The sequence below is a fragment of the Paralichthys olivaceus genome, chromosome 23, assembly GCF_024713975.1.
Source record: "Paralichthys olivaceus isolate ysfri-2021 chromosome 23, ASM2471397v2, whole genome shotgun sequence".
Classification (NCBI taxonomy): Eukaryota; Metazoa; Chordata; class Actinopteri; order Pleuronectiformes; family Paralichthyidae; genus Paralichthys; species Paralichthys olivaceus.
Genome location: NC_091115.1, coordinates 6,294,576 through 6,321,665, shown reverse-complemented (window position 1 = coordinate 6,321,665; position 27,090 = coordinate 6,294,576). Strand labels below are relative to the sequence as shown.

At 43.3% G+C, this 27,090-nt stretch overlaps 3 protein-coding genes across 4 annotated transcripts in view; 1 reads left to right on the top strand and 2 right to left on the bottom strand.

Moving 5' to 3' along the window:
- The window catches only part of tmtc2a (transmembrane O-mannosyltransferase targeting cadherins 2a), a 52,041-nt gene extending 42,070 nt beyond the window's left edge, over window positions 1-9,971 (bottom strand). Inside the window, exon 1 of the mRNA XM_020092097.2 lies at window positions 9,737-9,971. Coding sequence (XP_019947656.2) covers window positions 9,737-9,819 — 83 coding nt within the window. The 5' untranslated portion in view covers window positions 9,820-9,971. The remainder of the gene's footprint in view (window positions 1-9,736) is intronic.
- Window positions 9,972-14,453: 4,482 nt separating this feature from the next.
- Window positions 14,454-24,285, bottom strand: mettl25 (methyltransferase like 25). The gene is made up of 12 exons (XM_020092441.2): window positions 23,908-24,285; window positions 22,840-23,037; window positions 22,648-22,754; window positions 21,995-22,555; window positions 21,580-21,727; window positions 19,865-19,959; window positions 19,622-19,651; window positions 19,025-19,098; window positions 18,037-18,130; window positions 17,842-17,916; window positions 17,519-17,590; window positions 14,454-15,152 (listed from the first exon to the last, which is right to left on the bottom strand). The coding sequence occupies exons 1-12, from the start codon at window positions 24,188-24,190 to the stop codon at window positions 15,042-15,044; spliced, it is 1,848 nt and encodes a 615-aa protein (XP_019948000.2). The 5' UTR covers window positions 24,191-24,285; the 3' UTR covers window positions 14,454-15,041.
- On the top strand, window positions 24,034-27,031 carry ccdc59 (coiled-coil domain containing 59). 2 transcript variants are annotated; one of them, XM_020092443.2, is made up of 5 exons: window positions 24,034-24,173; window positions 24,472-24,627; window positions 24,951-25,308; window positions 25,618-25,726; window positions 25,836-26,331. In XM_020092443.2, the coding sequence occupies exons 2-5, from the start codon at window positions 24,483-24,485 to the stop codon at window positions 25,998-26,000; spliced, it is 777 nt and encodes a 258-aa protein (XP_019948002.2). In that variant the 5' UTR covers window positions 24,034-24,173; window positions 24,472-24,482; the 3' UTR covers window positions 26,001-26,331. The 2 variants fall into 2 exon arrangements, with proteins under 2 accessions (XP_019948002.2, XP_019948003.2); XM_020092444.2 differs by having other exon boundaries at window positions 24,158-24,627; window positions 25,836-27,031.
- The last annotated feature ends 59 nt before the right edge of the window (window positions 27,032-27,090 follow it).

Here is a 27,090-nt window from a genome sequence, read left to right as displayed (position 1 = left end):
GACCTTTGACTTCTCGAGCGCTGCAAACACACTAGGAAGCTATTTCAAAAGAAAACAAATGAGAAGGAGTGCCGGAGGACGGGTCATTTCATTTCCCAGACAAACATCTTCCCTGTCTGCAACAGGAATGTCACATGGTATGTTTCTTCTGCTGATAGCACTGTCACTTAGATGCTGCAGGTTATGGCAAGAAAAAAAACCCCAGCAGGGCCATGCAGTGTAGATTAAATTGTTGTTCAGCCGCTTCAGTAATGGATGGACTGGGGGAATTGTCACGGTAACGAGCGAGCCTTGGGAGGAAAGATGTCTGGGTGGATCTTTTGATCACACAAACCAGTGCGGTGGCGCCGTGGCACTCAGTGACCTCAACTCAACAGAGCTGAGATACAAATCTGCAACCATACAACACCTTTGGACGTTTGATCAGTTCAGTTTCACATGAAAAATGTTTGCCTCTGCTATTGAATTTCTTTAAGGCAGCGGGCAACCAATCAAAGTATCCACACAGTCCCAGCTCCCTGCTGCATGTTTCTCATCAGAAATGAAAGTGAAACCGTGCCACAGAGCTCACACAAACTGGTTGTATTACTATCAAAAGCGAAACATGAATAATTCAGCGCCCTTCCACCAAAAGATGAAAATGATATATTGAAAGGGTTAACTGTGAAGGAGATAAAGCTGCAAAAATAAATTGCTGTCATAGTTCTTCAAAAAAAAAAAAGCAGCATTTTCCATAACCATTGATCCATGAATATCAAAATGATGGTGAGAAAACAAATTACATTCTGGAGAAAGATAAGTAGAGTGGCGGTTTTTTCTCTGGCTGAGTGCGGCAGGAAACCAGCCAATATCAAGTGCAGGTTTCTCCCATTTATCAAGGTTGATTTGCAGTATGAGTTTCTTGCAATCAAAAAAGCCACATTTAGTTAAACAGCAATTCACCTTAAACCCCGGGTACCTGCAAAAACATGCCATTGCATGACTCTACTGAGCAAAGATGAGGTGTATTGAACAGCGCGGTGTATCAAACATGGGAGAACTGACCTTGCCTAGATAAATAAGGAGGATCGTTAACATGACGGATGATGTGCTTTTTTGGTCCTACGCGCAGATTAATGACATTCCGACGGAGCCAAACCTGAATGAATCGGTGTTACGATTGGGCAGGAAATGATGTACCACAAAAACCAAAAACCTGCGGCTGCATGGTTAGACAGGAAATTACAATCCACTTTCCAACTCAGCGCAGTTTAGCATCAAGCCGTGATTCCCTCCTTTAGAACAAAGCTATGTTTGTTTTCCAACTTGCAATTTCCAGCTCCTTCTGTTTCAAACTATCTATAATAATCAGCCGTCTCGCACTTCTTAATGTCATCACCACTCTGTGTAACCTTCTATTGTGAGAACCTCCAAAAGACACATCTGCACTGAGACTTCCCCACTTCCTCTGTCTGTGCTATCTACCGTGGTTCTCCACTTTTAGACGCTTATCAGGAGGAAACAGGAAGAGGATAGAGGCTATCTAGCTTTGCAGAGTAAATCAAGAAGATGGGAATGAAATGAGAATATAGTTTATGGCATCCAAGCATATAAATCCAGAAAGAGTGAATATGGACAGATAACAATTTGACACTTGAGACATTTTATACATGCACAGCTTTTTGATTTTGACATCCTACAGCTTCTGTTTCGGCAAATTATTTTACAGAATGACTGATGTTGTGCTACAAAGACACTAAAGGGGAGAAAAACACCAATTATAGCAAACTAGAGTGACAAAGCTCACAGTATAATCACTGCACTCCTCCGATATTACAATAGCAAACACTATAACTGTACCCTTGAGTGGAGCTGGCAGGGACTGTCATCTGATCCCACCTGAATCTTAAATCCCTCAAGCCCTCACACAAACCCCCTCAATCTCCCCTGCACAGGTTTTTATGAGGTGAGAAGCGCAAACGGATTTTCCCCACACACACCGAGCCCACTTCTGACCCAGAAAGCCGTATGCACATTGGTACATTTCACAGGAGTAAGCTGAAGTATCCGTGCATGAAGGTGGAATGAGTTCGTTTTTTTTGCATTGCTCAGCGAGGGTTCAGCGCCAAGGTTGACGATCTAATGGATCTCTATTGGTTTTGTGAAGAGCCTGGTTCTTAGAACTATAATTAAGGCACAGCGCACTCTCATATATCCCATGCTGAGATGAATGGGAGTTTTATCGCAGCGAAACGTTTTTTCCTCATCATATTAGAAGTATTTATCAAACTGAAAAACATATATTCCTCGTTTTATCTTCAGCAGCAATTTATTCCAACTCAGTAAAATGAATGAAGCTTGAGGGAAAAAAAGCTTCAGGTGATGATAACGGCTGTCAGCTTAAAATGTTAGCGGAACTCAAACAGCCGTTATCTGCATATTTTATGTGGAGCTGTCACTGACGTCTTTATTTGCCAAATGTTTGGTCTGGTAAGCATCAGCAAAATTAAAGGAACTGTTCAATATTTTGTTGAGTTTAAAAGATAGATCTTAAGCTAACACATGCGAGCCATTCACAGACATATCGGTATCTGTGTTTATGTTTGATATTCATCAATCTAAAAGCCTTTATTGTAACAATGCAAAAAATATTTGACATTATAAGTTTGTTTATTTTCTTGATTCAAGTTCTGTGTATTTGGTTGTGTTTGTGCTTATATCGGAATCTGAACTTTTTTAGTCCTTTACTCTGAAACATCCAAACTGGTCTGAGCAAAAATCGTATCAATCTTCTCATCTCATCAAAAAGATAATACGCTTATTTTCCAAAATGTCAAACAATTTCTTTGGGGTCAGTCGATGCAAACGTGAAGATTTTATTTCGGACGCTGCCTTCATGACTTCAAACCCTTTCAAAAAGATCTGCATGCACAGCTCAAAGATCATACAAACCACAGCCAGCAGACCCGAGCCATCTCCCTCCACCTGATCATTTACACCATCAACTACTTACGGCTGCACCATCACTGGGGGGAAAGCTGTCAGCGCAACAGCTCCTCATGCACAAACAGACTCCTCCACATTCTGAGAAACTGCCTGATGAGAGTCAGAACTAAGCGTTTTTCTCTGTCAGAGCTGATGCCGGCTGTAGTGAAACACGATGGCTTTGTGTTGCAAAAAAAAAAACGCACATTTGATTTTCTGCTCTGACAGCTGTTCTGGGCTACAGACAAAAAACTTCACAGTCACTGAAAGATGATACTCGATGGCTATTGATCGCAAAAAGTAGAAAGGGTAACTGCTTGGGATTTGTGTGATCCCCCAGCTCGGGTTGGGTTTTATATTACACCCTAACTGCTCTAAGTTGTTTGAGAAGTCCACCTTGTAGTTTGAAGAGGGAAAGTGGACGCCGGCCTCTGTGAGTAATCTAACGCCACAAAAAGCAGCTTTGCTTACAAAGTGTGCTATAGTAGATCCAAGCCTGTGCTGCTCAACACAATTATGAAGGGTCTCAGTTGGAGACGAGCACGATAAACACACGTGACGTTGACTGGATAAGAAACTAGAAAGATTTATTTTTCACCACACTATCTGTGGTTCTGAGGAATTCATCCTCCCAAATCCAGCCGGGGTGTTGCGTGACAAATGTGCGGCTTTGGCATTTGTATCTTACAGGGCGCTGGCAAACCTGTGCATGGATACCAGTGTTTAGGGATCCACATATGGTGTGTGTACAGGGAGGGTCGTGGGACTGAGGTTGCGTGGCCATGTCTTGGCAGACGGGCGGGTTGAATGCAGCCTACAAAGCATAAGGGCCGGCCAAGGGTTAGCAACGCTTCAACCGGCCTCGTATGCAGGACAATGATGGACAACGTTAAAATAGACAAAAGCATTTCTTCTCTGTTTGTCTACAGGGTCCTGAGGCAACAGATCTATGAAGTACAACATGTATTAAATTAGTCATCTGTCATTAATGTATCAAACAAAAGGAATTCCCCAAAGCTTCAAACTGTGACTACGGCTAACAGCTGCTATGATTCCAACCAATCTAACCCTTGGTTGGAAAGTTTTCTGGTTATTTCGAAACTTTCAAAAGCTCAATGAAGAATACTGGATTAATACCCTCACTGCCCAATGATGCCTCAAAATAAAAACAAGTAGAGTCACTAATTCAGAGGAAAACTTCAAATCTTCAATTTATTCTTAGGTCAAAAGTTTGAGTTGGCTTATCTTGGAACTGTACATGAAGGGGATTCAGTCTGTTATGGCAATAACTTGCAAAAACGTTTCTGACAAACTGCCTCACTACCCTTTCATTATAAAGAACAAGCCATGCAAGCGGCTGCGTTTGCCAGATGACTGTTTTTTTCTGCCCCTTTAAGGATTGCAAAAGCTGGAGCGCATCCCAGCACAAGAAGATGGGCTTTAACATTTTATCTTGAAGTCTTCAGTGCAACTGCTGTGATTTCTTTTAATCAGCGTTGAACTGGACACCGTTGTAAAGCTGAAGAGAAATTCTACTTCACCCAGTTCAACACACTGGTTTCAAAGTCCTGACATCTGCAGGGTTGATCACTGTGTGCTGATGTCAATTAAAGCTGCGAGTAATCAAGATGAGACTCTTTGTCTCCTTCCTTGTCTTGAATTAATAAAAGAGACATTTTGAAAGTCTTCTGATTTGTCTTTGGACTTCAAAACTTGTTTGTATATATAGATTTTTTTGGGGGATATTTGGATTTGGATCTTTTTCTGGTTTCCCTCCTTTGTGATTGTCTGCACCTGCCCTAATGCGTCGCACCTGAATTTGCCAATCCCCTCGTTATTTTTGTGTATATAGTCCCTGTGCTCCACGCTCCTCTCTCAGTTCGTCTGTTAGCATCCCTGCTTTTCCTTTGTGCTTCAATTTTGCTTGTTTGTCTTCTGTTTATTTATGAGTTCGGAGCTTTAGTTGTTTGTATTCCTGCCTGTTTAATCGAATTCCATAGACCACGCCTGCCTTGCCGTTTGCTCTTATTTTGCTTCTGCCAAAAACCACACCGTCGATTCTGTTGTTTAATCAGTAGTCCGTGTCTTCAACCTCACATCTGAAGAGGCAAAGGCAAAAGCATCAATAGCAAACACTGACTCTTTTGACGCCAAGCGAGTAAAAACGTGTGTAATGCTTAAATACATGCAAGTGCAAACAATAGTGACACATCAGAAGAGTTTTTTTCACCACCAACCCTTTTTGTGAGGTTTGCTTCTGTTCCTCCTCGAAAAACATATAATGTACGCAAACCTGACCCAAGCCTCCTACCTCAAAACCATCTCAAATTACTATTCATAAGCACTTTTTATATCAGTTATTCTCACCACATTGTTCATTTTCAATTTCTGCTTGTATTCTACGATGTCACTCATTTCTAAAACGCTTACAGTGAAAATTCCTCCTGACAGGCACGAGCCGCACACAGCCCAGTCGGAGACATTTTGCTCACTCACATCATTAGCCCACTTCTTCCCTCAATATTTATCTCCTCCGAGCACACACAGTAACTTAAACAGCCTCAGCACAAACGAAGGCAGGTTTTAGATAATTATTCCACGAGAGGCACAGGAATTCCTGGCAACATTTACCAGAGTGGGCAGAAACCCTTCCCAGCGAGCCTTGGGAGCACCAACACATTCAAATGAACTGATTATGAGCTGCAACAATATCAGAATCAGAGATGACAAGGGTCCTTTTGTTGGAGCATGACCAAATACAATCATTAATTGTACTAAGTGATGTTTTTGAAGCTTATGGATTTTGTCTGTTGGTCCTGTAATTATACCCTCGAATTAAAAGTTGAGGGACATTACAAAGTTAAAGCTGCAGTGTATTATTTACACTAACACATTATGTAAAAGATTTAAACAGACTTTTTTCTAAACTGCATTACTGATCCCTTTAACCTTCTGTTACTTTGACCTTTTGGGGTTGGGCCTGCCTTTACAACCAGCCACTAGATGGAGAGTTGATACTAGGCTTCGACAGCTGTGTTCACTACAGGATATGTTAGCTTGGTACAAAGAAGCCAGTTAAATCGGAGCATACCCGACTGACTCTAAAGTAATTTTGTTCACATGTATTTTTAGCTCAAAAAAGTGACAGCCCTAATTTTATCGAATTTAAGTCGAATGTTTCCTCCAGTTTTGGTCGACTTTGTAACTGCTACAAAGTTTTTCAATAAGTAATACGTGGTACAATACACCTATGTAGCTAGGGGCAATAAATAAACAATCAGAAACACTTAAGAAACCTGCCCTCCTGCTTTACAGTTAAATTTACTGCTCTCTTATCTGAGTGGCTGTTGATACAAGCATAGGCTTATTCCTGACACAACAATGCTCCTCATTAACGGAGCATATGTCCACATACTTGCTACATACAGATGTTTCTGTGGAACAATTGTAAGTCGCCTAAATGACCAAAATAAAGACGCGAGAAAACAGCTCTCTCCGTGTTTTTAACGCTCTCTGGGGGTTTTGCAGTGATAGATTGTCACATGTGTGTTCCAAGGGGCTAAAGTGTGTGCAGCAACATTCATACAGGCAATTGATTAGCACTTCAATTCAAAGCAGTGCGGTTTGAACTATGATGAAAGGGCACTTCTGAAAGACAATGCCATACTGATGCATTTATGGGTTAACCTCAGAAACCAAGCTAGAGAAGTAACAGATGTTGAAGCCAGCAGAGTCAACGATCCTCAACTTCATTGTGGGGCGCTTCTCTTCAGTCACTGCTGGGATATTTATGTGGATCTTTTAATTGTTTAAACCCTTGTTTGGGATAAAGATTTTCAGCTTTACCCATGAGGATATATTAGATACAGAAATGTCACGGTGGTTGTACTGGGAATGTGCTGGTTGGTAAAATCCAAGTTTCACCAAACTCCTCTAAACCCACAGACCCTCACCCAGAAATTAAATTGTTCAGCTCTTCTAAAACAAAGAAGGAAGATGTTTTTACTTGAATCCCCAAATGGCCCATAATATATTTCTGAGTACTGCTGAGGGATTGTGATGTGACTGGGGTCACAGATGTTTTATGAATTCTTATTCTTCCACTTAGGATGCATTTCATTTCACAATGTCGCCTTTTATCTTGTCCTTGCTTCCATTTCTGTGTTGACTGAATAATGTCCTCGTCTTCCTGCTGAAGGCATCCATTACTGAGTTGATTTGTCAAAGGGATCTGTTAAAAATCATCGGAGCCTCATTTGTTAACCTGTCAAGAGCTTTGATGGGTATTCAAAGGAGAGTTCGGAGGTTAGATTAAATATATTTTCCAATCTATGACCACAGTTAAACAGCAATCAATCTAACTGCCTACATAAACATATCAATACTGTGTAAATAAATGTAGGCCTTCTGGCTAAACCCAAGAAAGGCCTGGCTGTAAACCAGCAGATCTCGGCTTGATTTTTCCCCCAAATCAGAAATGTACTGGCTCTCATGCTCTCCCAGCTCCTGTAAAACTCTGTCATTTCACACGCACAAGCTTTTCGCTGGGATTACCATTGGCCAGGAGAGTGCTTGGCCAGGCCCAGAGCAGTGCCCAGGAAAAACACTTGACATGATTGAAAAAGCAGAGAGCAGGCCAGAACATCCCCACAAATTGGAGTGCACGGACGCAGACGAGTTATCAGCTTCGCCATCTTGTCTCGCACGATAGGAACTGCATGTGACGTGCAACGAGAATTTGATTACAGGGTGAAAGGTCAGATAAGATTGTCTGAGTTCACAGAAGAGGACAAAAGTAGGAAAACAAATTTGTCTACATCCGAGGCCGTCATCTCCAGAGCAGGATGATTAGTGCAGCGCTCCTCCTCTTCAATCCCTCTCTTGCTTTAACCTTTTCCTCATAACTCTTTTCTAATCCCCGAAGGATGAGACCGGGAGCACACAGCTCTTGACCCCGAGCGGGGACAGCGTTTGATGAACGACCACGGAAGGTCAGACCTCTGATTGGTATTCACACTCCTCCATCTGAGAGTGCTGAACCAAAAACGCAAGTGTCTGTCCCCCCCGGAGTGTAAATTACCATGGTGACTTTGATAGATACACAGTGTCCGTGGATACTGAACTTTCACTGAGGCGATGGAGTGCGAGCGTGGGGCGAGGCGGGCGGACCAGTGCACCGGGTAATCTGTCACCAAATGGCGTTTTGACAACCTCGCAGTGTCACGGTCACATGTACGGACAAGGCTGATGGATGAATTACGGCGCTTTGTGGGGGTATTTGGCGAGGTGTGATGTAACTGGAGACTCACTTCCACCAACGCTCTTTCTTTAATGCATCTCGTCCTCCATCACCTCCACACACACACCAAACACACAGTGGGGTTACCGATGGATGTTGAAAAGTGGGGATGGGGCTCTCTGACCTTTTTAAGTGTCTGGAGACGCTTACCAGACTGAGCTTTGGACGAACAGGGGTCAACCTGTTCACCTTCTTTAAATCCTCAGAGAAATCCACCACATGGCTTAAATGTCAGTGATTTTCACTTTGCGATTTAATACTAGATAACGGAAGAACTATTAATATAAATTCTGACAGGGCTTAAAGCAGTTATGCCCATATACAGACTTTAGAATCAACAAAGAACTACCTGTCATTCCCTCTTCTTAAGAGGCTGAACTTGTTTACAGTAAGGGTGACTATTCTCACAAGCATAGATAGAAGGAATAGAAGAGCATCTACTGATACCACTATGTTGCTTGAGAAAATGTCACAATTTTTATTTTTTAAATTTGCAGTAATGCAAAAATATTCTCTGATTTGTCCGATGTGAGGTTCTCTCTGATTTCAATCTTTTTGTTTCTGGATAGTTTGTCGGACAAAAGCTGGTGAACATTTCATAATCAAAATAATTAATTGAGTAAAATAATGAATAAACAAATAAACGGATAATTAATCTTTATCTTGTGATCCCCTCAGGCTTGTTTTGGGATCTCTTCCAGGGTCACAACCCGCAGGCTGCTCATTATGAATACGGTATATTCACAGAAGTGGATATTACCAACTAAACTGTATTTTTATGAAAACAAACTCAGATGTTTGTTATTAAAAGTGTCTTGTCTGATCCACCTTTCCCTTTCCTCCTTACTGTACACCTCTGTGCATCAGGATTCCTCTGAAGGTCCCCCCACAGCATGGTCCTGTGTTGACATTTTTATTCAGCTGTTTGCAAAATTAAAACTCCCAGTTTAAATTAACTGGGTTCCCTCAGGGATGGGGGGCATTGTTATAACAGGCAGGGATTGATTCCTCTTCTTAAACAACACAAAGAGTATGTGAGGCGCTTCATGTGCGCAGCAGGCGCTGGGACCTGGGCTGCACAACATGTTGTGGACAAGAAGCATGTGCAGATGTGGAGATGAAATCATGTGCCATTTTACGCACATGCAAGGAACATAGGATACATGCATGAAGTGAAATGTGGAGTTAAGCATTATGAGGAATAACTGGAGAGCTGTGCAAGTTGAAGGACCAAACTGCTCCTGCTGCAATTTTACCCCTCAGCTCTCAGCACACTCCCCTCCTGTCTTTCCCTGTCTTTGTGCCTGCAGCCTGCAAATAAGCTCGGATTTATTATAAGGCTGCACGGACAAAAGCACATGCAAACCAGCGAGCACTGCGTCCCCCTCCTCCTCGTCCTCCTCCTCTGCTTCTAACAGGAGCAGATGACATGTGGAGGAGCGGAGGCTGACGGTGCTGCAGACCCCATCGTACCTGTCATCGTAGCAGAAATCTGCGTCCAACGTGTTCACATAGAGACCCACTGCCACGGCCGTGCACGCCAGCTCCGTGATCATCTCTCCGGAGCAGAGTGGGAGAGGAGCTGGTGTAGAAAACGACAGGAATCAGATCCCTTCCTTCTCCTCCTCCTCCTCCTCTTCCCTCTCTCAAGTCTTATTGTGCTCTTAATTTAGCTCTCCGAGGTGATTTTCTCTCCCCATGACGCAAAGTGTGCCAAAGTTTGCCATAATCCTCCTAACCCATGGTGCTGAGGCTCGGGGTGTTGCCGGGGTGTGGAGCCGTCTATCGCCGGCTGTGGCTCGGGGCTGTGCGCATTTCTGTGCCGCGGTGTCCTCCTCCTGCTCCTCCGGCTCAGTGTGCGCATCTCTGGGCTCAGGCACCGGAGAGAGACGAGCGGCGAGACGCGTGCGGTTTTCAGGGGAGGCCGCGCATGCGCACCGCAGAACAAGGTGGAGGGAGCTGGAAATAAAGTGACACCGCTTCCATCCTCACTGGAGAACTGAGGTGTGGGATGTGATGCAGGAAGTCAGGCACAAGAGTGTGACTGTAGCCAGGGTGATATTCTAACCATAATGTAAAAGTAAAGGGAAAATCATTCCATGTAATTCATGTGTAATGAGGTGTATGAGATTTCCTACAGGTACAGGATATAAACACAGAGACTTATATCAAGTTTGATTTTTAAATCATGTTTGAGGTGTTAAAGGCAGTCCTTACTCCAACAATAGAATATACAAAACAAATATATAATACAAATAAATCAAAACAACATCCACAGTGTCAAAATTAAATATCATAAATATCAGTCCCCTCTTTTTCCGACTCATAATACATTAATACTTTAAAAGTATCTACAATGTCAACAAACTGACTATATCGGGGTGAGGAGTTAGATATGTCAAAAGCTGCCAGTTGAGGTGGTTGGGCGTCTTATCAGGATTCCTCTTGGGCACTTTCCTTTGGAAGATTACCAGGAACGCCAAACTGAGATGAGACACAGGGGTGGACCGAGAACTGTCTGGAGAGACACTGTAACCCCTCCTACTTGGGAATCGGCCTCGGGGTCCCTCAGAGGAGCTGGAAAGAGAAGCTGGGGAGAGAGATGTCTGGAACAACCTGCTCCATATTAATCACTCCATATTAACCCATACAATGACTTCTGCTGCTGCAGGGACCACATTATCTCCTTCCAACCCCCCAAATTAAAAATATTGATTTAGTTGCCATCCACCAATCCCCCCAACTGTCACCACGAGGGGGCCTAACTGAGAGAGGTTGTGTGATGGATGAACTCGCCCTATATGGCGTGGATGCATACGGGTGTCGGTCAGGCAACCAGCTGGACCGATGCCTGTCCCACAGTCAGGGAATCAAAACAGATGGTTGGAGAGGGATGTGTGGAGAGTCAGGGCATCGGCTGCCGATGGGTGAGACAGTGACAGAGCACCACAGGCCGAGGTTAGGGAACCATTTGTAACAGCGACCCTGATTCCAAACAAGGCTCGACCCTGACCCCCGCGGAACCTGTTGGACTATTTAGGAAAGACAGGGTGCTCTGTTTTTATCCCTGAGACTTATGTCCAAGTGCTTCCTCCTCTGCAGCATCCATCAGCGCTGAGAGGTAACAAACGAGGGTCCTTGTTTGGGCTGGAAGAAGAAACTGTCCCTCTGATAAACGATCTGTGAGACAACCTCAGAACTCGGCCTTCTTGCCGTTGCTTTTGTCATCTGTACACGGCAAACACACACATGCAAACACAAAGCCCGTACGAGACGAACACCGTGCCCTCGTGCTGCCCCGTGGGGGGACAAGGGGCGCTCTGTCCTGCAGCAGCCAGCACAAGTGATTAAGGGATTAGCGACGGAAAAGCAGGAGAAATATTCCGCAGTGTAAACAGGTCCACGCACGGCAAAACAAACACGTCACAGGAGAAGAAGTGTTTACCCGCTGTGACTGATTATGGACGAGCATAGTGAGTGTATCGCTCGCTCTAAAGGTGTAAACATGGGATGGTTCAACATAAAAACATCCTTTTTAGGTTTTAGCTGCAGGTTTAATTTGCATCTGACGTGGGAGTTCTGATCTGATGAGATGATAAGTAAATTACTAAACATGCTTACAATGTTTTTATCTCTAGGAATCCTGAATTAAGTCTCAATATTTGTCTTTGGTTGAAATTCTTCTTTTATTTCCCGTTCAGTTTCCTCTGGTTTTTGAAGGTGAAAATCATTTTGTAGATCTTATAATTTAAAGCACATGGGTTTGATCACTTTTAAGCAACGTTGTTTTGTTTTAGGAATAATGAAAACACTTCAGGTAAAATTTCTCATGTCTAATTCAAACCTTTTAATAATAAAGTAAATTTCCATCGACCCTGTTATTAAGAGATTTCAGGCCACACCAAGCGAGTAATGGTAATTTCCCTCCTGCTATTTACTCCGGAAACACTGCTGCTTCACCCCTGCAGATAAACATCTCACAGGAAACAGATAATCACAGCTGGAAGCACCAGGCCCTGCAAAAAATAGCTCACTGATGGTATTAATATCAACATCTACCCTCAACAAACTGAAATCAGGAGCCAAATCAAACCCACCCCTTTGTGGAAAATAAGGTCACCTTATAATTCTGCCATTCGGGAGGATCAGAAATAGAACTCTGCCCGGAAAAAAATGAGGGGCTTGATAATTTGTTTGGTTTTGATGCTGTGTTACGATGGATACGATGATGAGCGCTTGTTTTAGAAACAGAATATTCAGTGTAATATTCAGTAACCAAATCGAAACAGTGTGGCACTTTAATAACAATATAGAAGAAAATAAAGCATTATATTTGTATTTCCAGTCACATTAGAGGTTGGAGTCGTACTTTCTACCAGCATACATAACAACGCTTTTAGTTGACCGGCCACTTTCTGTGACTTGAGTCATAGTCTGATCGAATTAGATATCAAACTGGGTCACATTACACCAGAATGGGCTCCGTTAATGGAAAATGTGAGTCTGAATCCTCAGAAATACACGATGATGTTTACAACATTGGAAACAACAGTTTACCATTCACCTGTGTGAGGCTCAGTGTCAAACATGTCTTCACATACCTGTCTGCATGTCCCACTGCGACTGGTGCGAGACATTTTTCTGTCCACATCTCTCTGCAGTGACTCATGCTGAAAACAGTGATTCTAATCTAATCAACCAAATCCCCTCTTTTCTCACAACCAGGGAATCTGGCAGAGAATCGTTGGCGTGACGATGGCTGCCTCCCCTCTGATGGCTGTGGGCCCAGCCCCAGAAAAATCCCAGTTTGTGCTGGGGACAGTGTAAACAGGACAGGATGAAGATGCTCAGATGGAAGACATTAGTGGAGGTAGAAGTAAAGGTGGATTGGAGGAGTTTGTGCTCGAAGGCGTTTTCTCCCAGGTGCTTCCTCACATTTAACAAACGACCACTAACACTGGCTCATTTCTTCCTCCCGCTCATCTTTTCCCTCAATTTCAATCCGTAGATGCTCAAGAAAACTTCCTGCTTCCCTTCCAAATTTGACCCCTTTGATTATTTTCTGCTCGTGGGTTGAGTTCCCCTCAGTTCCCCTCGTTTCACAATAAAAGGGGCATTCTTTGACATTCACCAGCTGTGATCTTAAAGACGTCATTGGACGAAGTTTAAAGAGCCGCGTAACGCCAACACAGCTCCCTTCCTGTTCATGAAGTCGGGGGAACCTTGAGATGATTTCTCACGTTAGGTAGAGGAACAGGAACTTGTATCATGTCCAAACACCATCGTGAGAAACCGCCGTGATCACAGCGAAGGGCCCAAGTGTTTGACGTATTCCCTTCACTTCCCCTCTGCATGTCTCACTCCTGCTTTGCAGTGGACCTAAGATGGGATCGCCTCGCACGATTTCCCTACATGCACTCCTTCTGTCTCCCCCGGCCTTCATCACATCCCGTCACCCAGTTCTTCCTGTCGTCTGTAGAGTGGAAAGTCAGGAAATCGTCGTTTACTCACTACTGGAAACAGCTTTTTCTGATTTCTCCCCTGCGTGTTTGTTTGTGTGCACTGACAGTCGGCCTTTTATCATCCATGTGGGCACATGAAAGAGGCTGAGCCAGGATGTGTGTGTTTTATATATACATACAGTAGATGTGTGCAAACATGCGTGCCAGCATCGAGGAGAGGAGAGGTCAACAGGACGTGATTCACATTGCCACAACAAAACTCAGCAGCATTTATAACTCGGTCGCGTTCGTGTCAAACCGGTTTGGCGGCCATGGTGATCTGTCAGAGCAAAAAACGGTGCTGGATCCCAACACGGTCCAGACACGGCAAGAGACATTCACCATCTGCCTTTACCGAGATAAAAATAAAAACTCTGGGACAGTTTCATGGGGGCGAGGCTGACGGAGCAGACCTATGGATGGGCTGCAGATGTGCAGGCTGCTGCTGATATAGTTATAAAATGCAAGGACGGTGGAGGACGTGATACAAGGAGATGCTTTGTACCGGGGGTGCACTGTGGAAAAGTGTATTCTGGGTTTCTTCACAATTTTGTTAAGTAATGTAAACAGCTCGAATTACGTGTGTATTAATATTAGAACTATGAGAAATGAGAAATTTACCACATCGACCTCTTGACTCTTAGAGTAATTCCCACAAGCCCAACGAATATGAACTCAAAACACTCGCATTTGTTTTCAAGCATGTGAGAAAGACATGATTTATTAAATGAGAAAAGACAGAGCAGAACAGAGATAAAGATTAAAAAGGGATCCAGGATCTGTCTTTGGTTTTTACCAAGCTGCCTCTGGTCTGGGAGCCTGGAAATTGAGTTTCCAGACATGTCAACAGAGGTGATCCAAGTCTCCCTGAAGTCCCACGACGCTCCCCTGTCCCTGGATGGTCCTTAAAAACCAGTGTTTTCTCAAGAGTCACTCAAACGTAAAGACAAAAGGCCGGGATGGACATAATTCAATCAAACAGCGCGGACGTTTATTCCAGGTGTTTTAAAACATGTGTTTTTTTTATGTGTTGTCGTCTGAGAAGAGCGCACGGTCAAGGACCGAGCCCCGAAAATACTTAACATTTGTTTCTCGTCAAAAACTGTAAATGATATTAAATAAAACAAGATGTTGCAGACAGTGAATAAATTACACAATTTGGATGAAATCCTACACATGATTAAAACAAGCAGGATCGGTCACGTGTAAAATATAATCAGCGATCATATAATCGCAATCCCCCCCCGATGAGCGGATTATAACCACGTGTGAAAAGTTCATCGGCTCGTGATTCTGTCGTCGCAACTCTTCAGCCCGACGACGGCGTAACATCTCGGCGACAGCAGCGGATCGAAGAGCTGCACCAGCGCCGAGAGGGAAACGCTCTCCTGCAGAACAAACAAAGACACACGCCCAGAAAACAAAAGGAATTAGAAACACATGGACGTAAAACATTTTTCAGCTTCTCCTCCCACTTTGGCTTTGTGACCCCTGGCATCTGCCTGCTGTGTGATGTTCTTACTAACAACGATTTCTCTATTGAATGTGCAGGGAAGAACCATCTGTACAAATATTGTGTCAGGAGAACTCATGCGTAAAAACAAGTTTGTCTTCCTGGATGGCTACAAATCTAAATGTGACTTATGAATTAAATAGATTTATGAATTATGTTGATCACCCCCTGGTGGCTGGTGAAAGTATAGGTCATACGTTCACGTTAAGTACATTTTCTGTCATGATTGTTTGTTCAAGTGTTTCTTTATTATCTTTGATTTAATGCTTATAAAAATGGGTGAGACTGACTCGTGATCGGCAGAATCTAGATTCCGCCGCACCCATATCCTGGATAATTGGTTTAATTTAATTCAGAGAGGAAGTGGAGACGCGTCATCCATCTTTATATACAGTCAATGCTTGCTACTGGCTACGTATGTACTTTTGAGTATTTTGAGTATTTAGAGAAATTGTTCACATACTTGCTATTACTGCAAATAAAAAACATGGCGGCACTGAAGTTAGCGTATCTTCCTTACACTGCCCCTACTGTTCATGTGCTGCATCTTGAGGACATGTTGCGTTAACCAAACGTGAACCAAACGGACGCAGGACAAAGCCAGTAAGAATTTCTCCAGACTAATTCTGTACTTCTGCTGCGTTCTAACGATTTCATCATAATGTGAAGAAAAGGAAAAACCCCTGTTATTGTGACTCGGGAGAGCTCGTACATTGTTCCACTGCTCGTCTTGTCATCGCTCCATTCCAATACATGATGAGCTGCTTTTGTCATGTTGCACATTTGGAGGAGTTCGGTTCATAAGTGAAACCAGATAGAAACAGAAGAGGTCCAAGTTTCAGTGGATGTAAGTCTATTGTCTGTGTGTAAGTGAAAGCAGCATTAGATGATGTGGCTTTTTGCACAGTGCACTGCCAGATGACAGCCCCCCCCCCCACAGCTGCATTTTCTTAACTCTCATACTGACGTCGTTTTCAACTCGTAAATAAACTGCGAGAGCAAAATAGAATTGATGAAATTCAGTTACGGCTTTTGGTTTCGGTGCAACGAGATTTTTTCAGAGGCCTCGTCCGTGTGATTTCCTGAGAGTGGTGTAAAATCAATTTGTATTCAATTGTTGCCTCCTCACCTGATTTTCACCTTGGTTTTACTTGTTTACTTGGTTTTACTTCTTGTGTAACATACGTTGTATTGACAAGTGTTTGATTCTCCGAACCCAATTTTAACGCTAGTATTTATTTATGACATATTGTTAGGTGTCATTGGGTTTCTAGAAAAGTGCAGTAAAATAAAATGTTTTATCAACATTGAATTTTATTTAGATGGTGATGGGACAGCAGGATAATGCAAAAGATTCAGCACAGGGATGGGACAAGGGCCAAGAAAGAAGCCGTTACATTTTGGCGTTGGGTCTGGATCCAGGATTTTATTTCTTCTCCTTCTTTAATATTGTGAAAAAGGATTTTTTTTTTCTATATTTTCATCGACTTCCCAGGAAATCATTTGTAGATCTTGTTAAAAAAACAGATTTAAATCCATGAATGTTGACAGTTGGGTGCGGCTCCGTTGAATTTAAGGAGAGCGTTGGGCCTCGGTGGAGGTAGTTAGTTCTCTGTACCGCTGAGGCTGATGATGGAACAAACTGATCTGTGTGTTTTCTACATGCTGCTTAAGAACACTTATCATCACATGGATCTCATTCATCGGCTCCTCTTCTCCTCCTCCGGGGAGATCTCTCGTTGATGTCCGGCGCTCTCGACGTTTTACTGTATATGCTCGTGATTGCACGACCTTATTGAGGAAGTCCGTCTGACACACGAGCTCAGCATGTAATCAGAGGTTGAGAGCCGGCGGCTCGTACGCACTTTATCTCATCTCAGTGACTCGGAGCAGAAATTAGCATTGTTGTGTTTGGCTGCTGAATCATTTGACGTTTAACTGGAGGCTGGTTTGAATTTGGACGACACCTTCGTTACTGTGAAAGATTTGAAGGGATCAAGGGATGATGACACACAGGATTCGTCGGCTGGGACACAAAGTTCAAATCACAACCAACAGGCTGATTATATCATGAAGTGAGACCTGTGTGCCACATGACTGCTGGGTAATTTCACTGTGAGTTACACACTCACTTCAGTGTTTTTGCACACTTCCCATGTACAGCATGACCCCAACAACACAAGTGACCTGTATCCATACATTTATAAGAATATTCAGTAAGAACACGTTGAGGGATTTTACCTGTTCTTTCAGGAAACACAGACGATCCAGGAGAATCAGACCTTCGATGCAGGGAGCCAGCGTCACCTTCAACTACGCGACAGGAAGACAGGAGACAAAGATTCATTTCTCTACATGAAACAAACATAAATATTCATTCATTTCATTTAAGAGTTTTTCACAGTCACACATCTGCTAATATGTCCCTTAAAGAGCTACTCCCACTAATGTGACAAGTGTCAATAGATGATAAAGCCCAGCATGCATTGGGGCGTGGATACCATGTGATGGAGCCCGACAAAATGCCCTTTGCATGTTCAAAACAACAGATAGAAGGGACTCACCATGTTGAAGGCGTCCATCTCGCCCATGCGTGGCCTGTGTGTTTCGTGGTAACTCTGGATGTCGTCATCCGTGAGCTGAGGAACAAGAGAAAGGTGTCGATCAGAAAAGGAGAGACAATGTGAATACAGGGGAATAAAAGAGAGAGAGAGAAGAATCCGCCTGATTTGAATTTGAATATGAATTCTGGGCCCGACCTTTGATTCGTCCAGCTCCAGTCTGCGTAGAGCTCGACGAACGTAGTCCACGAAGGATGTAGACTTGGAGTACACTTTCCCCACTCGCTTCTCACTGTGGAACAAACACACATATGTACATTCTGTCATTCCTGAGTCCCTGAACATCTCATTTCCACCTGACGGAATAAACAACATTCGCTCATCATGCCTTTTTTTTCTTCACTGTTAAACACGTCTAAAGGACTAAACTGGGATGAATAGACGCAGCCTGGAGGAAACGAATGGATATCCGATCCTGATCTGATGTAAGTCATTAACCTGAAGGTCACAGAGCAGTGGGGACCTGTGTCTTTTAGGAATCTTTGATCGAGTGTGTCTGATAAGAGCTAATTGGAGTCTGCGACATTTACCTGAATCGTTCGTTTAACAAATCTGGATCCAGATCTGGACTGAAATGTCCCTAAACTCTCAGTCATTAATGATGCTAATTAACAACAGCAAATGTGCAGGAAAGCTCCATTTGTATAAAAGGTAAAGAGCGGCTCATTATCCTCATCTAGTGATAAAATGTTCATCAGAATCTCCCGAGCCCAAATGAACGTCCTCAAACTAATTGTTTTTTGTGTCAGAGTCAAACACATGAAGACGAAAAATAATGAACGTAGAATACATTTTAAAAAAAGAAGAAGAAATAAAAATTGAAACCTGTATTTTCGTCTTTCCAGAAATGGTTACATCCACCACTTTTGTTCCAGAATGAAATATCTCGACAGCTGCTCTTTTTTTTATTTTTTACAGCAGTAATGACAGGAGAGGGTGAATCCTGTGATAATCCCCTGATCTTTCCTCTAGCGCCACCATGAGGATGACATGTGTCAGTTTAAGTTCTAAAATAAACCAGAAACAAAACCTTTTTCTCTCTGGTTCAGAAGAAATGTGAGATATCTTGGAATATAATGTGCAGTGTTCTCTCACACAACTCCAGGTGACAATTCCTGTCTGTTACCTTTTATAGGAGCTGTAGTGATCCCTCAGAATAACGTGAAGAACTGCTCGGTAGAACAGAGACTCCATCTGAATCTGTAGAAAAGATCGGATGTAACTTGACTCAACATGATGCACTTTACTGTATTTTTCAAAAACAAAAGTTTATTATCCCCTCGAGACCCATCCAACATGTGTACGAATGCTCGATAAACATTTCTGACACTTTCCGAGCCGAGGACTGTTTTTCTGATTCTGCCCCCGGCTCCAGAAAAGTAATCAATCCTCTGCGTGATTGCATTAATATTTATAAATATTCCATATGAACGTGTGAGCCTATCGTGTGTCAGCTGTGGCCTGGAGCTCAGCGTTCTGCATTTATAAATAAATACACTGCAGTCCATCACAGACTGAAAACAATAGCAGAGTTAATGGGCTGATTGTTTGAACACAGGCAGGAGATTAACGGTGATGATAACCGAGTCGTGAAGGATTGTGAACCCCTGCGTGTTTGATGGATTTGTTTTGATGGGTGCAAAGACATTTAACTCCCAGTCGTTTACAATGATGACTGCTAGTTTATGATATTGATTACACAGAGTATCCATTCCTTACTCACCCCCTGGCCGAGTGAGACTCTCTCCAGCGCCTGTGTTTTTCCAGAAAAACGATATAAAGCGTTAATACCAGCTAAAATCCACCCGGACACAAATACCATTCCCTGCTGTGTGCAGTCAGTTTATTCACTTGAATTCAGGCTCTTGTTACAGAACCGCAAAACAGTCGCTACTACATGTTTATGTTAGAAAGATGCTGCTGTGCACTTTTTATTTTTTATTTTTGCGGCGTCACTCAAACTCACCAAACACGCAGACATCCTGGCGTTCCTGCCGCAGAAGCAGGACTGGCTGCGGAGGTACCGGCTCAGAGGGAAACCACACACACTGTGCAAACACTCTGAGGAGGAAAACACACAGGAACTAAAACAGTGAGGTGACTGATCAGCTTGTGTTGAATAATCTTGTTGCAATCAGTGGATATGAATTTTAAATATCTGTCCAGGGAAGCTCATTTTAAATTACGTTAATGAAGAATCCATCTCTTCTTCTTTGTTTTTATTATCTCAATCATCTAAACTTTATAGATTTAACTTGAATGACAACGCGAGCACCAGGTTTTTGTTTGAGTCTGCACCAAATTGCACACTCATAAATATCTGTCTAGTAAACATGCCTGGTTTTATTTTCTAATAAAAATCTGTGATTTACTTTCTGAGAAATAAATCGATCAAAGATTATGAAGGATTTGTTCAACTAACAACCAAATAAACAAACGCAGACAAAAACATAAACCTGCTCGGTGGAGGTAACAGTCATGTACTAGCATCTTGTTTGCCATGTTGGGAAATACACATATTTGGTTTCTCTCAAACACACACACACACAGATTCCCAATGGGAGCACACTGTGTGACTTCTTGACAGCCTGCCATCCTTTTCATGTCATTTCTAAAAAGGGTCAGTGACCGGGGCCGAGACACGGTGAGTCCAGAGGGACGCGGTCAAAGGAAGCACTAATAACATGTGCAGCTGCGGCTGCTCATGAAAACTGCTCTGGACACGCTAACATGGAAGCGGTTGGGTCAGCCTCCCCTTCAGCCCTGCACATGGCGCGCTGACACAGGCCCTTAGCGGTAATTGGAGCAGACAAGCCTTTCCTCAGTCTGACGTGTAGATTACAGCCCGTGCATGAGGCTGTTTATAATAACCGGCCTCATGCTGACCACGGAGATCACATCTGAAGTAGCCGTGTGCATGCACTGCAATTAAAAGGACAAATATTTCTCATGTCCTTGTGCACGACTGGACACGTCCACTTGAAAATGCGGGCGGCCGCAGACGTGAGACGCCTGAGCTCTCTCGCCTGTGAGCAGTTGTGAGTAAACACGATGGGATTGGACAGAAAGTTCTGACATCATCTACACGAAACGAATGATGCATTTGAGGAAATGCTTCATTCCAAAAAGATCAGATCATACAAGTTCGTAACCGCCTTCTAGAACGAAGCTTTTCAGCCATTTAGCTCCTTTCTGGGGTGAGGCGGGCCACCACAGGAGCTGGCCTGCATCCCAGACTGCACTGTAAGGCCAACATGGGAGAGAGAGCTTGAGCGTGTGTGTGTGAGTGAGTGAATTCCTTTTGTTCCTCTCTTTAAAAGATGTGTTTCGAGAAACAAGCACAGAGGAGTGTTTTCAATCAGATGTCATGAGATCATTTTCCCCCCCTCAGCTGAAGCTACGACGGCCCTGATGACGCCAGGGTCGGAGGGCGCACTGTTAAGAAGCGATGACTCTATCGACTTCACAGAGGGTTCTTTCTTAAAGTCATGCAACGTCGTCGGGGACATTTTCCTGATATTGACCAGAGATATTTGAGTCAGTTGCGCTGGACATTTTACAGAACTTTTCCCACCAGGTCCAGAGAAAAATATCCAGAAACTGGGCTGTGTCACCATCAGTGCGTGTGTGCGTGCGTGTGTGTGTGTGTGTGTGTGTGTGCGTGCGTGTGCGTGTGCTTACCCTGTGCAGCCGGGTCAAACTCCTCAGACAGCAGGTGATAGCAGCAGCCCACGCTGCAGACAGCGGCCAGCTCCGGTTTGGCCACAAACATCCGCAGGGTGCTGGGAGCCAAGTCGCCGCACGTGTGCAGCCCGACCATGACGGCGTCCTCGAGGGTGGAGAAAGCACGCAGAGAAAGAAGAGAAGAGAAGAAGCAGAAGAGAGGAAGGAGATCGATGGTGAACTTTATTGATGATGACGCGCCTGCACATTTGGCGCAGCAGTCACATCCCACACTCACCGCGGTGATGCAAACTCCAGCTGCGGTGACAGACGTGTAATTTCAGGAGCTGCTGGCCCTCCTGTCTGCACCGTCACCCGACACGCACTAAATCTATTTCCAACATTTACTTTCCGACTCTCTGCGTCTGCTCACCTCCAGCTCGTCGATGAGCTCTCTCAGCTCCGTCTCCGCGGTAACGTACGACGTGAGGGGTGAAAATACGGTGGCGGCGCTCTCGCCTCTGTTCAGGGCTTTCCTCTCCAGGTTCTCCCTCTTCCTCCTCTCCCTCTCCTCCTCGCTCAGCCGGCTGGGGGGAATTCTGGTGGATGTAGTCTCTATCACGTCCACTGACAGGGAGCTAAGGAAGAGCTCCTCGGTTTCTGGGTTTGTTGTGGGGCTGACATCTGATAATACAGTTAAAACCTTCTCCTTCTCCTGTGTCATGATTCCACCACATAAAACACCACTGTCATCATTCGCTCCAGGTTTTAGTTCTACTCCTAACTCCTTCTGAGGTGAATGCGCGGCCTCTCCACGTGCCCTCGCTGCCTTGCTGTGTTTCTGGTAGACTCTGGAGAACTTCTTCAGCTTCCTGTTCCTCTCCTGGGCTCCGTGGGTGTTGGTGCTGGACGAGTCGATGCCGTAAACCCGGAGACCGTACTGCAGCGACAGGAAGGAACTCAGGTAGCCTTTCCCCGAGCCCACATCTATCACCTGGGTGGGAGAACAAAAGATGGACGGAGAAATAAATTCCTAAATCAGGGTCGTAAGACCAATTATGGAAGTTTATAGTTGTGTTATTCTACCTGTTTGACTCCACAGCGCTGAGCCAAACAGGCCACCACCTCAGACATGGCCTGGACCTCATGAGACTTTTTGGAGTTCATGAACTCATCTGTTTCCAGCTCAGCACCTGGAGCATCACAGCAGCAGAAAAGTGAAACATATTTACATGTACTTTTAAATAAGTCCCAGATCCCTCCTGGATGTTTTCATACCGTCGTCGCTCCTTCCTGTCTCTGCTGGTGCAGCGCCACCCTCAGACCCCGTCTCTCTGAGGCCCTGCAGCAGCTCCTCCCTGCTCCAACACACTCCGAGGCCTGGGAGCGAGTGGGCCCTGGCTGCCTGCAGAAGTTCACGGATATCGACCAGTCGCTTTGTTTCACAGCAGAATCCAAACGTGGTTCTGGGCTCATCTGTTTGGGAAGAAAGGCACAGAAACGTCAGCAAATTTGCAAAAAATTGTATTAACTAATGTAGACATTTACTTAAACTTAACATCCATTCAAATTCTGAAGTTTTTGTTCTCTTTTATAAGAATGAATGAAATCATGTGAAGACTTTGTTCATTACCCAATACAAAGGAATTTCATTTGTGTTGCTTTCAGCATCAATTTATAGTTTAACAGCAGCTTCATTGTCCAGAAACAATGATGTGGTTACAGCTGGATGATCCACAGGCCTCAGTGTGAATGTGTTTTCATTGGATCTACTTTTCTACCGCAGATGAGAAGACTGCAGTCGTTGTGCTCTCAAGAAAATGAGACTAAATTAAAACAGGGCTGCCTCCACTTGGTTCGATGCCCCCAGAGGACGAGAATATTCCTCTTTGGTTTCTGACTGACACTTTCATTTAAACCTTATTTTCTATTGACTAGAGAAATACAAATAATTACTCCATTAGAACTTTTGGCTTGTGTTTATTCTTTGTATTTGGTAACAATGCACTCATTAATGTTGGTTATCCATTCATCGAAACTTAAATAAGCTGTTAATAAATCAATTTTGCCCACAACTGCTGAGTATATTAATAACGATAAATTAACTTCTTGAGTAATCAGTTCAATAACTAATTATGCTTTTACATATTACTATTATTATATAATTTGAAAACAAACAAACAATGAAATAAAAAAGAAATATAATATTATTATAAAATCATAAATCAAACTAATCATAAACGAATCTAATATAGATGCATTATTAGAAACTGCTGCTCACAAGTTTACTTAACAAACTTTTTAATTAAATTATTTTCATGGCCACACGACTTCATGTGTATTGACCTTTAGCTTCGGGCTCTGGCTCCCCCTGCTGGTCGCCGCCGGAGCTGACAGCGGACAGGACCTCTTCCGGCGTCACGGCCACGAAGCGCGTCCACACGTCGCGCGTGTAAAAGTCCACAGTGTGCGCGTCAGCGATGCTCAGGGTCACCGACAGGAAGCGCGTGACTCCGTGGATCCTCTGCTGGATGTCTGAGAGGCTGAGAGAGGAGGCACACATGTTCGATTCCCACCGAACCGACGCGTGGGAGAAGTCCTCCGCTGATGACGTACGTCCAGACATCATCAATAGAAAATGCTTGTTTGATTATTTTCCCTCAGGAAACAAGAAACTAACAAAGTACAGAGACTGAACAGCCGAGTCAGCGTGCGACAGAAAACTAGAGATGATTCTGGAGACTTAGAAAGAAATTTAGTCATTTTCAAAGTATTTTCAGGTTCGTAACAGATGCTGGCTTTAGAACACGCTCTGGGATCGACTGGACGTGGCTGCTCTCTTTCTACGTCATCTCCCAGCGACAGCGGAAACCTCCACATGTAAACATCTCGCGTCTTTTTTTTTTGAAGATTTGGCTCAAATGGCGCCGACAGATCGTAAAATGAAGAATAAAAAGTTTACAGGGAAAGATGGGAGCTGGAAGAAATCAAACAGCGGCGTGCAGGGGGTGAAGAAGAAGAAATGGACCCCAGACCACAAAGTGTTCGAAGGCAGCGTCAATGAAGGTACTTCTGTTTTATTCAGCTTCTCTGTTGAAGTTTATTTACATTAGTTAGATACAGAGAAAAAGTTAAATCACACAAGAAGAGAAAGATCCAGGTACAGCACGTTTAAACCTTTAGATATGCATGTCACCAAACTCAACCTAGAAATATAGTCATTTAATTCCTCTGCTTCGTTTGTCAAAATGTGCTGCTAGATAAAATATTTAAAAACATATTTTTTTAAACATATGTATCTTCTGATAAATTCGGCATATAAATTATCTAATAATTATTGAACAATAAGGAGTGTCAATTTGAACTTGTGTGTATTCTTCACTCCTCAGGTCAAGGGTTTGCCTTCAAGAGGAAGGAGAAAGTCAGACACGAGTACAACAAGCTGCTGCGGAAGGATAGGAAGAGGAACCCCGAGTCCAAGCAGCTGTACCAGGATGAGTACCCAGAACATCTCAGACATCTGTACCAGGCCGAGGCACAGAAACTCAAACAGGAGGCCTGGACCAACAGGGTCAACAGGAGTAAGCAGAGGATGAAGGGGAAGGAGAGAGAAGAAGAAACTGATGAAGATGATGATGCAAAAGAGACGAAAGCTGCAGATCCAGATCCAGAAGTTACTGTTGGATCTGAGCCGACAGATTCTGTGACTGGGGACGCTGAGCAGTCTGCAGCCGCAGAGAAAGAGAGGTGAGGACTATTTTCACCTCTGTCCATGTATTTGTTTGTCTACTGGTTGGCAGCTTTACACTAAAAACACTGAATGTATTCCACGAAACTTGGTAGGAGGATGTGATGTTGGTCAGAGAAGAACAAATATTGTTTATAGGAAAGAGTTGTGTAACCAAATTACAACTAAAATGTCAGAGCCATTAAATGTATCAAAGTATTGCTGGGTGTATGTATCATGTTGATGTGTCAGATGTTCATTATTAGTTGCAGGCAAAAGCAATTCAGCTTTAAAATGTGAAATGAATTCTCAGTAATGTTCTCCTCTAGTCTCCCAATGAGCAACCGCATGAGGAAGAAAATACAGAATAAGACGTCGTACCAGAAGACAAAAGAGGAATTTGAGAAAATCAAAGAAAAGCGGAGGCAAAAGAAAGGGGTGAGCTGTTTCTCTGTTTTACTTCTCATTCCATGCTCTGTTTCCTCTGAGTTTTATTTTACTTGACTTTAAATCAAAGTGCAGTCTGACTGGTTGTGTTCCTCTGCAGGAGTACTTGAAGAACAAGCAGCAGAGAGAAGAAGCCATTCAAAAGTACAAACAGAAAAAGTTGGAGACGTTTCAGATGCTGAGCAAGAAGACAAAGAAGGGGCAACCGAATCTGAACCTGCAGATGGAATATTTACTTCAGAAGATACAGAGAACTGAGAAATGAGTCTGGGAGCGATTGAACTGAAGAACTTTCCTGTATCTGACTGTTTTCAAAAACCTGATGTGGTGCATCAGGATTCTTTCACACATGATTCACATGTCGAGTGATAATCTGATCTCAGACTGATTTGCTCCTTCATGAGGGGCTGTTTCATTTCATCTGTGCTTTTTCTGTTATATTATGATTTTTTTTTTGTATTTTGCTCTGGAAAATGTTGAGGCCCATTTCATCCTCACACCACAAGATGGCGTTGTAATACATGAACCGATGGAAGAACATACACGTGTAAGAAGACATTCATTAAAAGTTATAGTCACAAGATTTTAAACATTAACACAGCGACCAACTATTTTTTATGTAAAGACATGAATAGGGAGTGATGATGAAATCACGCTAGAGGTGATGAATATCATATATTTAACCTTAAACCATAGACCTTATGTTGAGATGGGCAACATGACAGCTCGCAAAAGAGAAGCCAATACGTCTTGATCGCCACCTGTCATAAGCCCTGTCTCCTCTATGTTAATGAATGGGACGTGGACCACTTGAATTGTCAAAATAATTTCTCTGAAAGATGGTTTTGGTCATTTCAGGAAGTGGAGGAGCCTCGTCCATCTTTATCTGCAGTGACTTTAATCAATAAATATTTGAGTTTCCTGAAAGTTCTTTCAAGATGAGCAAGGAATAGTTTTGGTAAGTTGCTCCACAACACAAAATTAATGAGAAATGTTGCAACAGTCAGTTAGTTTAACTTTTATTACATCCGCCGAGGAGGTTTTGTTTTTGAGTTGTGTTTTCTGACTACCATGATCGGTCAGGGAAGAATTTGGTTCAGATTCAGATCTTGTCTCTTTCTTTAACGTGGTGAGATTATATGTTTTTACAACATTGTGATAAATTTCGTGGTGTAGTTATGGAATAATTCATGGATCTTGATGGAATAAACCAGACATGTTTAAGAGACTGATATTCATGAGTTTGTGCAATTTGGTGCAGATCCAAATAAAATCCTGGCTCCAGTGAATTTAAAAGTGGTTTCAGTATGTGCTCTACTGAGAGGCAGTTTTGAAATGGGGAATAAAAATTAGTT